The sequence below is a fragment of the Mastacembelus armatus genome, chromosome 14 (assembly GCF_900324485.2).
Source record: "Mastacembelus armatus chromosome 14, fMasArm1.2, whole genome shotgun sequence".
In the NCBI taxonomy this organism is placed as follows: domain Eukaryota; kingdom Metazoa; phylum Chordata; class Actinopteri; order Synbranchiformes; family Mastacembelidae; genus Mastacembelus; species Mastacembelus armatus.
In genome coordinates, this window is record NC_046646.1 from 6,455,688 (window position 1) to 6,468,029 (window position 12,342).

At 39.2% G+C, this 12,342-nt stretch overlaps 1 protein-coding gene across 3 annotated transcripts; it reads right to left on the minus strand.

Moving 5' to 3' along the window:
- Window positions 1-38: 38 nt before the first annotated feature.
- p2rx1 (purinergic receptor P2X, ligand-gated ion channel, 1) lies at window positions 39-9,846 on the minus strand. Of its 3 annotated transcripts, none has more exons than XM_026327930.2 (14): window positions 9,521-9,846; window positions 6,535-6,679; window positions 5,209-5,280; window positions 4,796-4,853; window positions 3,579-3,666; window positions 3,345-3,425; window positions 2,683-2,824; window positions 2,380-2,525; window positions 1,605-1,695; window positions 1,457-1,522; window positions 1,246-1,341; window positions 791-880; window positions 604-648; window positions 39-522 (listed from the first exon to the last, which is right to left on the minus strand). In XM_026327930.2, the coding sequence occupies exons 1-14, from the start codon at window positions 9,658-9,660 to the stop codon at window positions 517-519; spliced, it is 1,266 nt and encodes a 421-aa protein (XP_026183715.1). In that variant the 5' UTR covers window positions 9,661-9,846; the 3' UTR covers window positions 39-516. The 3 variants fall into 3 exon arrangements, with proteins under 3 accessions (XP_026183715.1, XP_026183714.1, XP_026183716.1); XM_026327929.2 differs by having other exon boundaries at window positions 4,784-4,853; window positions 9,521-9,844; XM_026327931.2 differs by lacking the exon at window positions 791-880 and having other exon boundaries at window positions 4,784-4,853; window positions 9,521-9,842.
- Between the last annotated feature and the right edge of the window lie 2,496 nt (window positions 9,847-12,342).

Consider the following 12,342-nt stretch of genomic DNA (forward strand, 5'->3'; position numbering starts at 1 on the left):
TGCCTGTATCATAGTGAGACAAAAGAAAAAAACAGAAATATGAGTGCACTTCTTTAATTGAATTGAAATGGCAGTCACAATGTGGACACAAGGGATGGGTTACCTTGACAGTGGGTAACTGTAAATAACAAACAAAGACAGTGACAGAGGCAATGGATTTATGAACAATTTGTGTACACATAAGAGCACTGAAGTGGCAGAAATTGTTCTATCACTGTACAGACACAGGGACAAATAAGAGGTGGAGGTTACACCCAAAGTATGAACAAACCCAAACCGAGCTACACCCATGAAAGTACACATACGCTATCTGTGGCTCAACAGAGTGACTGTGGTGTCACGCAGAATGGCTTTAACAGCGGGAGAATGTTGTGGCTTGAAGGTATAAAAAACAAATGGAGAAATGGAGCATTGTCAATTGTATATGTCTTTTTCAGTTCACTTTCCCATTGCAGGCTTCCAGTGTAGTACACCTTCAAAGCAGCATGGTTGTTGGCTTCAAAGTTTGCTCCCATGTCACTTCTATAAAAGAATAACATAATGAGACTTCAAGCATCACCAAGACTGTATTCGTATCAGAAATATACTGTACAACTCTCTTACTTTGGAAAGCTCAGTCTCTATGCTACCTGCCTCTGAATCAGGATCCTGAAGAATGAAAGTAAAAGCCACAGGACAGAAGTCATTAAGCCTCTCATGTAATATAAAACAGGATCCAAGCCCATCAGAACATAACGCAACACATTTTTACAAAAACTACTCTAGTGTCTAGATTTCTACGTACACTCACGTTGGACTTGTCAGTGCCTTGGACTTGTCTTGCATTTGCTTCAAAGGTGTAATAGGCGCCTGTCTCTAAACCAAGTGACACGCTGTCATGCTGTGAATACAAAATGTTCTGTGTGTTTCAGTGAAAGCTGTCTGAGTGGAAGAGCAGGAGCCTGCATCTCATACCAGATAAATGTCTGCACCGTAGTGATCTTAGAAAGTTCTGCTCTTGTCTCCAGTCTTATGGGAATAAACAGTGTTAATTTGATGGTTGCTTTTATTTACTGCTCAGTTGCTAGTGGGGTTGCTAGTTCTGGTGAGTAGTACCCCTTCACAATAGCTGAAATACATCAGAAAGTTGTTCAGATAAAGCAGTATGCAGCCCAATGCTTTGTTGATCGGCTTCCATCTTGTCTTCAAACTGATGACAGTGTAATGCATTTAAGATTAGGAGTTTATACATAGAGTAGAGCTTACCTGTATATGTGAATCTGTACATTTGAATTTCATATTCTTGTAAAATTCTTTTTTTGGCAGCAAATGCAGCAGAACCAAGTCACACACGACAGTTGCCTGAAAAAATTAAGGAAATCATTTAATTTAAGGAAGTCATTTGTTGGTTTGTATCCAAAGTTTTCCACTGACAAAAAAAATAATTATTGCAAGTATTAGTCAAGGTACAACATACCACTCCAAAAATCCCCACTCCAGAACCTATAGCTGTCAGGGTTGGAATAATATCAAACTTTCTGGCCTGTGAAGGACAGATTGTCAATGTTCCAACGTCCCACAGACAATATATAATAAATACTATTTAAGTGAAATGTAATACTTACCAGTGACTGCACAATAATGTCAATTCTTATCCCAAACACTTTGAAAAGAGTTCTTTTCTGAACTTTGCCCTCCATGTAATACTTTGCATACCTGCAAACAGAAATTAACAGATTATGTTACCACATATTCCCTACCCTCCATTTGCAAATATATTGCTTATAGGACAAAACAATAGCTTATCCTCAACCATTAAACAATAAAAAGTGACAGTTTGAAACAAATTTTAGAGCATGACATTGAGCTGTTTTAGTGAGGAAAAGCAAATGCTGTAACAGGAAATGACCAAACAAAATGGCAACAGTGTCAAACCTGTTTCAAAAATTGTTCTGCATTTTGTGTAACATGTCTTCTTGACGAGGGTTAGAAGAGGAGAGAGTTAAAAGCTTCAAACAGCTTGGCTCTGCACAAAGACAACATCTGCCTACCAGCACCTCTAGAGCTCACTAATCACATAATGTAATGTCTTTTTTGTTCTGTACATAAACAAACTGTTCAGAAAAACAACACTTTGTGGTTATATTGTGTGGTAAAACATCTTGGAAAATGAACTAGGCAAGATATTTCCTCTTTTCTGTCTTTATGCTAAAGTAAGGTAACAGCTGCTAGCTCCAGATTCATACTAAAAAAATATTAAGATGCCATCTTATGGCAACATTTTCCACAAATGTTGAACTATTGCTTAAACAACACAGCTAGGACCGTAAACATAGACTTGGGCCTATATTTCTGAGTGAAACACCTGAGTCTGTGTTAATGCAGTGAACTGTACCACACCTGAAGTTGTAGCCCACTGATGTTCTGGTTACATCAGTCTCATCAGCGTTTCCATACAGACCATGGAAGGTGTACTCCGGTTTACAATACTTTTTATCCAAGTCAAGGTTACATGTCCAGTCAACCACAATACCAATGGCCCCTCCCTGTCAAGACACAAGCACATAATAAATCATTTATACAATCTCCCTTACCACCTTCAGAAACAAAATGTGCAGCTATGACCACATACAGTGAAAATGTTCTCATGCACCTGCATGAGAATATTAACCATTCAGTAAAGATTGCATGCAGCAAACTTACCAATTTGGCTATTGTTTCAAAATTGAACCCAGAAAATTTAACTATGTCTCCCAGTTTGAATATGGGACACAGTGGATCATTTTCTGGATGATAAATGCATTTGCTGATGTATCCAGTATCAATACCCTCCACCAGGTTACTCCTGAAAACACAAAATTGGACATTGTAAAGCTAACTCCAGGAAAATACAATATCTGTTTAGGTACATATACAGATTTTTTTTTTTACTATTATTATTATCTTGAAGTAACTGATGCTACACTGATTTACCTTTATATAGCCCACCTTTATAAAGATGGGCTACATGTCTATATCAGTGCAGCAGAAAAGAAGATAACCTGACTTCTACTGTAGTTCCTTGTGCAAGTCAAGCACCAAAAATACTGTATCCTACAATCTGTATAATGCAATTGAACAAAACTTATGAGATCTCCTTGGACTGGTAGAAGCTTTAGGACAGGTATTTCAAACTTCTAGCCTAGATCAACAGGCTGGAAAATGAAAAAAAGCTTTACTTCACTCTTTACTTTAGAGCCAAAGACGATGCTATACAACTGTTTTCACAGGCTGAGTAGCACTTTAACCTTTATGTGTGAAATTGATGGTGTATGCCTATTAAAAGATAAAGCTAAATATTATTTGATGTGAATGAAGTCCATCACCTTTTGACACCAAATAAGGGGAAAGTTACAGAATTTTTGATGAACAGAGTGTAGTTCTCTGCAGACATCAACAGCGGAGGACTGGAAAGGATAATGGAAGATAATTAAAAACAATGCTGAGAAGCTTCATATAAGTATTCAGCATAAATGAACACTTATTAGTCATGTACAGACAGCAATGCAATCCCAGAGAGCAATAAATTTAATAGTCAGTATGTGAGGGTTTCTACATACTATGGTATGCTGCTATCATCCTCAACAGGGCACCAAGTCACCACCTCACAGGTTTTAGTTTTGTTCACACAGACCCCCGTCATTTGTCCTTGAAAGAGAATCAGCTTAGAGTTCATCATTACAAACAAAATTTAAAATTTCGAGTATTAAGTATAACATTTCAAGCAGCAGAAAAAGAGAAAGAAAAAGTCAACTTTAACATAAAAGCAATTCTAATCATTTTCTGCCTCTCCCTTTCTTCTTATCATGAATTAACATCAAGAGCAGCAAGATATAAAAGTGCAGCAAAGCAAAAGCTGAGAAACTGCTTCCTTTATCTTCCCCTAATCCCGACATCTAATTTCCTGCTTCGTTATCAGCCCCCCTCATCATGTGCTGGATGAGTCCACACACTGAGGTCACTCAGCTTCAGTCTCTGACGTTTCACTGAAGCCCACCAGTCTGTTTGGCTACAGGAGTGCCCCCTTTTGTTTACCTCCCTACAAGCATAGAGACATTACACTGCCTCTAAAGGGACACTGGCACCTCAAGGTGAATTTGACAGATCTGATTCAGACAGACCTAAAGCTTTGGCTTATTAAAGTTAACAACAAATTTCTGTGAGTGCTTTTTGAACTTTCCATACTTTATGTTTGAACGTGCTGAAGACGATGTGGTCTGAGCGCGTGTTTGATTGGAATGTCTTATGATCATGTGCTTATGATGTGTGTATGCACAGGACACTTGCATACTTGCTTAAGGCGGGGTTTCAGTTGCACGCTTCACTGATCAGCAAAGCCAGAATATAAACACATGACTCCTACGACTTGCGTTATTGATGGTAATCAGGGTTTTTTTTCTCAATGCTGGACAAGAGCAATGTATGAGTTTAAATGTTTACTTTAGTAGCTGCGGTGACGAGTCAGATCTAGTGTATTTTAGTTTCTACTGCATGAGCCCATCCTATAGCAGTCAAGAGCCACAACCCACTTTACAAACAGACAGCTGAACAACCTGACATGATTCTCTATCTGACACTGCACATCACTGTCCTGTCAGCTGTTTTGGTGCCTTTAAGGATGTTAAGAAGTCTTTTGTCTCTTGTGAACCAAAAGAAACATATAACATTAAAAGTCAGAGATCTAGACTGATCTGAGCTGGGCAACAGACGGGCAGACTCAGTGAGGACTGCTGAGGTCACACACTGTTAGGCCGTCAGGATTTACCATGTCCCGTACGTTTAATACTCCCTCCTTCACAGTCAGAGTCTGAGCGGCAGCTGTACTTTCCTCCAAGCTGTTATAAACAAAAGATTGGGGTCAGTTGGCTACACAAGTTAGTGGAAATTAAGAAACCAGCACCTGAAAACAACATGACAACATGAAAATAAAGTCTTGCATTCATTTTGCATACAGAATCCCCTGGCATGCCGAAGCCATTACATTTTGAAAGACCTTTAAAGACTTTTTGCTGCTAGTCGACCACTACACAATCACACAATTACACAGACAGTCTTGGAATGAGACACAATTTCCGTTTTGTTGTACTATTTATGGAAGTGTCTAAGTTAGAGGAAGAAGGAGAAAACAGAGCGGAGGAGAAGATCAGTGAGAGAGACAAACACAGAAGTTGAAGCAACATTTTAACCTACCTCTGGACACTTTCCCATCTGCTGACCTTCTGTCATGATGAAGTTTGTCATCACCACAAAAGATGAGTCTCCCTGAGTTTTAGGAATAAAACAAGGACTGTGTTTATATTTTGAGAGTCACTAATTTTTCTTTTCTTGCTGAGAGTTAAATAAGGAGACCACTCTCACATCTTTATGGTAAGTGTTATCGAGAGCCAGGAGACTGCTTTGTTTTGCATAAATCCTTGAAACAAAACAACCTTCCTAGCGGCACCACTAAAAGCTCAGACATACAGTTACAAGGTCACTGTTCTCAATTTTACTCTGCTGTTTAAAGCCAATAAGAGCTGCAGCGGATGCTCAGCCTGTGACTGAATTCAGAACAGTTTTTTCTCTTTCTCTTTCTCCCTTCTTTTTTGTTGTGTCTTTACATCAAATGCAGATTGTGCTGAGCACATTTCTGGCTAATTGTGCATTCCTACTCACTTTGTATGCACTCACTTTGTATGCACTCACTTTGTATGCACTCACTTTGTATGCACTCACTTTGTATGCACTCACTTTGTATGCACTCACACCACCTCTAAAATTCCCCTTTCGCCCTTTCTGAGTACACCATTAGAGGTGTGGGGAGGCATATGTTGTTTCTCTGTTTACAGCGTTTATGTCCAGGCCATTGTTCTTAATGTGGTGACAACACTGATAACTTGGTGTTTATTGTCACAGAGCCCAGACTCAGAACATGAAGTATGGCCTATACAAACTAAACCATTACCACATGAAAACACCCAGTAAAGTGGTAAAGTCAGTTAGGTCTGTGTGGGAAATACACACAGGAGAATAAAGATGAAGGTACTTATCTGATTACAAGTGCTCTTTTCATCTTGGTGGTTTGGTTTATTAATCCGAAACCAATATGGCAAATGTCAGTCTGAATTAAAAAAGGCTCACACCCACACTTCAAAGCAAGCGTGACGACCTTCGTTGTATCTTTTTCCCACAGATAACAGATCCCATTTTCAGTAAACCAAGAAATATATTTGACCAGCACGTCACTTTTGATTTGTTTTGGCGTGGTTCTCTACAGATGCATGCAGTGACAGAGATACTCCAATGCTGACAGAGCGTCAAATTCACAAACCCACAGTAAATTTCGATGTTTCATCCCAGTGACGTCGCTCGTTGGATTTGGCATAAAATCAAGCTGACATGGATATTTAAAAAGTGAGTAAACCCTGAATTTCATCAGAATCTGGTGTTCAGGAACTTCTTTTATTCAGCCTGATGTGTAATCGCCCTGACAGTTTGATTAATGAGCTGTTGACTTTATCACAATGTGATACCAACCTGTGGGGGGAAGACATAGTCAGACACATCCCAGACGCTCTCAGTTCCATTTATTTTGGTGTAACCCACGCCTTTCATTTTGGTGTAGACTGAGCTGATTGCCGTGTCTGTGGACTGGTAGCCATTCTCATAGATAAAGACCCACCTGTATGAGACACAGAAAACATCCTGTCAGGCTTGTCAGCAGGTCGGACTCCCTCCCCACGCCAAACAACCATCTAATCCTACAAGCAGGGGCTTGTACAGTGTGATGTCGACATTCTGCACAGCTAGCCCGCATCCCAGTAGCACACCTTGCAGGGGCACGTGCAAATCTAATCTAATCAATCAATCTAATGATGCAATTTACAATAAAAAATTCAGTTGCAGTTGCCAATTTGAAGTACAATTAATACTTTTTCTACCTTAGCTGTCTTCTCATAATACTGCTGTGTACTTTCACTTTTACTTGTGATGAAGTGTTTTTCCATTGTGTGGGTATTTTTACTTGTGTAAAGGATATGAGCTGCAGCACCTTTTACAGACTGTACTGTCTCATTGTGTTTGTGGCCTAGAGATACATGAAAAAGTGAATGTCAACCTGGAAAATTCTGTATGTAGATATGACTAATGATTTTATATCGGAAGTGAAGGAAAAATCCTACAGAATGTATTGGAGCACGTAACAGAATGTATTGTTCATTCCACTCAAAGCCCGTTACACTGAGAGACAGAGAAACATCATTCAAACTGCTGAGTGAAAAAAGAAACACAAAATGAGCTAAAAAGCCACAACTTCTATCAGTTCAGAAAATCAGATTCTGTCAGCGCTTACACTGAAGAAAAATGGAGAACAAGCAGCAGATTAAGAGAATATAGAAAGCCATGACTGTGAAATAATGGAGGCAACTTTCAAAACAGCAGTCTAAGTGATGTCTGTATCTGCTCTGACAGAAGGAGAGCAAGGAGGCAGGGAAAAGGCTCTTTGATGTGCGGAGGGCCCTTTATTTCCACCACACTGTGGCACTGAGATTAGTCCTTATTTTGAAAAAACTATCAACCTTCAGTTAATCTCTGTGAAATACAAACAGTTGTTTTCTCCATTTTTAATCTTCGATATTTAAATCTATTAAGATATTTTTACTGATTACTAATAATTAACTAATAACTGATATAAAATATTTTTTAAACCATTCATGTGATTTTTTTTATGTGCACTCACAAACCTTGGTTGACTAAGAATGAATCAGTTGTCATATATGAGGAAAAATTCATTTGAGAGAAAAATATAACTTTAAAATTTGTTTGCCCTAAACTACAAATTATATCCATCCATTATCTATACCTGCTTATTCCTTAACCAGGGTCACAGGGATCTGCTGGAGCATATCCCAGCTCTCTTTGGGTGAAAGGCAGGGGTCCACCCTGGACAGGTCCCCAGTCCATCACAGGGCCACATAGAGACAAACAACCTCACACACTCACACTCACTCCTATGGGCAATTTAGAGTCACCAATCAACCTGACATACATGTTTTTGGACTGTGGGAGGAAACCAGAGTACCTGGAGAAAACCCACACAAGCACAGGGAGAACATGCAGACTCCACACAGAAAGGCCCCTGATGGGTTTTGAACCCGAGTCCTTCTTGCTGTGATGCAACAGTGCTAACCATTCATCCACCGTGCTGCCCCAAACTACAAATTGTTTCTATAATTTGCTGATTAAAGCTAGAAAATTAAGGAGTAAAAAATAGATGCATTTGTGGCAAATTTAAGGTTAAAATTAAATCTAAAATTCCTGACAGAACAACCAGTGATTCATCGGTTCCCTGCTTTTGCCTGAGACACACAGAGTGACAGTCACTCCAATGTGTCAACCTACTGCTGGAATCCTGAAGAGGACAATCTGCACAGTTTTATAATCACATCTCTTCTCGTGCCCATCACTGCCCACATGGGGCCTGATGCCTGCAAAAGGCAGGTGACAGGAGGGAGCTCAGTCATGAGCTGAGAGCCTTGATACTAAAAGAGAAACACACTGCAGCTGCTTACCTTTTTCTTTCTATCAGTACACAGTGCAAATCAAATCCAAATTTCATAGTAACATCAGCAGATATTGATCACCACCATCTTTTTTCTGATGTGAGAGATTATTCACGATTAAAGCACTTTAATAAGATATGAATCACTAAGAGAAACTAACTTTGAGCCGTTTCATATCAGTTTTTAAATATACTTTGCCATTAGCAAGAGAAGATTTTCTTAAGATGGTCTTTTCTCTTTTTCATTTTTGGTGACCAGCAGAAGGTAAGACATCTCTGCGCCGTGCAGCAGCTGATTATTATCTGTGTTAGCATATGTCTGAACGTGTTCATCACACACAGCTCCTCAGGTTCTGCTGCTTAGAGGTGCAGAAACACAGCAGGAAAATAACAATCTCACCCACACAGATACACATGAATACACATGGACATGTACAAACAATCCATGAGTAAAACTAACAGAAATCTGGATGCTCTCCACCAGATTTCTAGTGAATGACTCCAACATGTCAAGGCAGGTTCGTGGAGACAATGATTAGCTCAAGAAGTATTCTTTAAAGCCATGCTGAAGGGCACATAATAACAGATGTCTTCCTTTCTGCCCGTACTCAATCAGTTGTATAAAGCTATCTTGTAAATATTTGTTTGCAGCGCCTACTGTAAACAGTACCTGGCAAGATATGTATTTCTCAAACTTAGCGACAACCTCTGAAAATTTAAATAAGTGCAAGCAGTGTAAAATCAAGCCATCATTATGTCACTCTGACTAGCCCAGCCAAACAAAAAGATAAGTTGTTGGAATTTGCAGGGTCACTCTGGAGGTCACATCCATAGCAGTCTGTGTATTACGAGCAAGCCGAAACATACAAGACAATGCAAACTTGCTCTGTCTTCAAACCTGCCTGTTGGCCCTCTAAAAAATAATAAAATAAAAAATAGATAGGTCAAATACATGGGACTCACCCAATAATGTAACCTAGGACACCGAGCTGGATCAGGCGGCACGCCACTCCCACCCTCCTGTCCCTCACCAACACCTGGCGCGGGGTCTCATACTCGAAGAAGAAGTCAGAAATGGCATTGGTGATTTGGCTCTTCATCATCTCTCATGGGCTGACCCACAGGGAGGAGGGTCTATAGCTTCACCCTGATTTCATATAAACCCTTTCATAGAATAACACAAATGCCACTTCTCACTCTCCTGATCTCCTCTGCTCTGCCTCGCTCCTCGCTAGTGGAAAACGTCCTCTCTGCCTTTTGTAAATAAGTCTCATGCTTTATGAGAAGTCCTGATGAGTAGGACTTCCTCCCACCCACATGCTCTCTCTCTCTCTCTCTCTCTCTCTCTACCCCCCCTTTGCTTCCTCTCTCTCTCTCTGTCTCTCTCTCTTTCTGTCAGTCACCTTTGTTGATCTTCCCATTCATCTGATCACTGTATCTGATCAATGCAATAGTTTTCTCTCTACTGTAAGTCTTTTTTTTTTTTTTGGGGTGAAACGTTGATGAAATTCAGACCTGACTTTATTGCATAATCACATAACTCAGCTGCCACACAAGCCCTGGACCTCCTGCTTGTGCTTTATCGTTTCTACTGACATGCTTTTCCTGCAGGAAGAGATAGAAACCACGTACATTTAAACAAACACACAGTTCAGCTTCTTTGCCTGCCCTCATGTCACCATTGGCAGACATTAAGCCTTCTTACGTTTTATCATCATTTTGTGTGGGAATATGCAGAAAAACAGTTTGGGTTTCTCCCATTTCAACAGTTTCCCTCTTTTCATTTACTGTGAGGTGCTTTGCATTTCTAATCTTCACTCTTAGGGAAAAGAAGTGGCTTCATAATAGAAAGGTAATCTATTCTATTTCAGTATAAATAACCTGAAATATTAATATAAATGTTTTTCCTGACTTGTGCACAGTGCTTTCTAATCTCCAGAGATTAATAAATGAACATCTTATTTTGGAATCAGGTTTAAAATCCAAATCTAAATCCGGTTAAAGCCTATTCCAAAAAGACATATACATTGGACATTCCCACAAAATGGCCATGACTAGAATTTGGTAGGATTGCAAGGATTTGGCAGGATAGTAAGGATATTTACAAGGATTGCAAAAAGAGGCTGTATGATGATCAAAATAGTAACCTACAAAACTGCAGCAGAAATAATATAAAGCATGCCAGTTGGCATAAACTACTATGTTTAGAGGCCCACCACGAGAAATATAACAGACTACATTTTATGGCAGTGCTTTTTTCAGTCTACGTGAGAATTATTAGAATGACTGATTGTATAAGCAAGAAATCATCTTTTAGTCATGCTGTCAGTGTCTAAAATGGCAGTTCAAACTGTATCAGAGAAGATGGACACGATCAGCATCTACTGACATAAGCTCATCTAAACCTTAGATATGAATATCCAAATTCACATTTTATGGCAGGATGTAATAAATGTATGCTGACCTGCAGTGTGTAGCTTGCAGTGAAAGTGAGTCTTAGGCTGATACCTTGGTTATTACTGACAGCGAATGGGATAACATTTACTGATCAGTCAGTAAGTTGGAATCTCCTTCCAGGTTTTCGAAGTGCTGCAACATCAATCTGCCACTGATAATGTCTGAAAAGGGATTTCTATGAATGATGAACTGAAAGTTGCTGAGGTTACGACTGTAGGAAGAATAGTATCTGTACAACCACAGAGAAAAGGGAACATTAAATAATTAAGGAATTGTGGTTGCAAAATAGACTTTGCAGTCAGCAGAGGTCAAAAGTTAGTCATGTAGGCCCTGATTTAGTCGCAAAACTCTACAAAACAAACAAAAAGTAAAATTAGATACAAATTATAACTTTGGAATATGCTGCTACAGCATCTTGTGTGTCATGCTACTCTGGGAACTGGACACCCTCTTTATTCATACAGCAAAATTTAAACACAGAAAATCTAGTGAGGATACATACTGCCACCCAAAGAAATACAAAGGATTCCACTTCTGATAATGGGAAACTCAATAAACAGGTAACGCTTCCTTTTACAGTCCCCTAATTACTAAGAAGTTACTTGGTAGATAATGTGAAACTTACAGTATGTGATGGGTAACTACTATAATCTGTTTCTTCTAAAACAGACAAGACTTTCTTTTACAGTCCAGTTTCAGTTCACCTACCTTTACCTAGTAAATAGTTGTGTTTTACTTAGTATAAATATGTCTGAGTTATTACCAACATAATCCATTTACAACTGAAAGGTACTTGAGGGGTAACAATGGAGGTTTTTCTTAGGATTTCATCTGTAGTTACACTGTATTTACCTACTTGTTACAGATGATAGTTACCCATCACATACTGTAGGTTTCCCTTTATTTACCAAGTAAATTCTTAGGAATTAGGGGACAGTAAAAGGAAGGGTTACCAATTAATTAATTAATTAGTTATTGCTTCACCTGTTGGGACTGAGCCATTGACAGTTACAGCACTACACTCCTTAATCACAATTCCTCTGAAGGCAAAACATTTCTATAGTACCCCATTGTGGCATCAACATTCACAGCATTGTTTGAGTGTAAACAACACACCCTTCTACCAATACCATGTTAGTGCTTTAACGTTTCCTTAGATGTCACTAATGCAACGGAGAAAACCTTTCAAAATAACACTGACTCATCAAAAGTCATACTAGTGTGACACTAGGCATGTGCTGCATGCCACACTGCCTGGACCAATACAGACTGGGGCTGCAACAACTAATCAATAAAATGAACACAAATTGAGTATTAAAATAGTTGGC

Bases quoted from the DNA above. Each gene is read 5' to 3' on its own strand.
- p2rx1 (XM_026327929.2), bottom strand. From the start codon at position 9,660: ATGATGAAGAGCCAAATCACCAATGCCATTTCTGACTTCTTCTTCGAG. The intron at 5,281-6,534 runs GTTGGTATCACA...CCTAAAACTCAG, and splicing joins ACTATGTCTTCCCCCCACAG to GGAGACTCATCTTTTGTGGT. The intron at 3,426-3,578 runs GTATGTAGAAAC...TATCCTTTCCAG, and splicing joins GATGATAGCAGCATACCATA to TCCTCCGCTGTTGATGTCTG.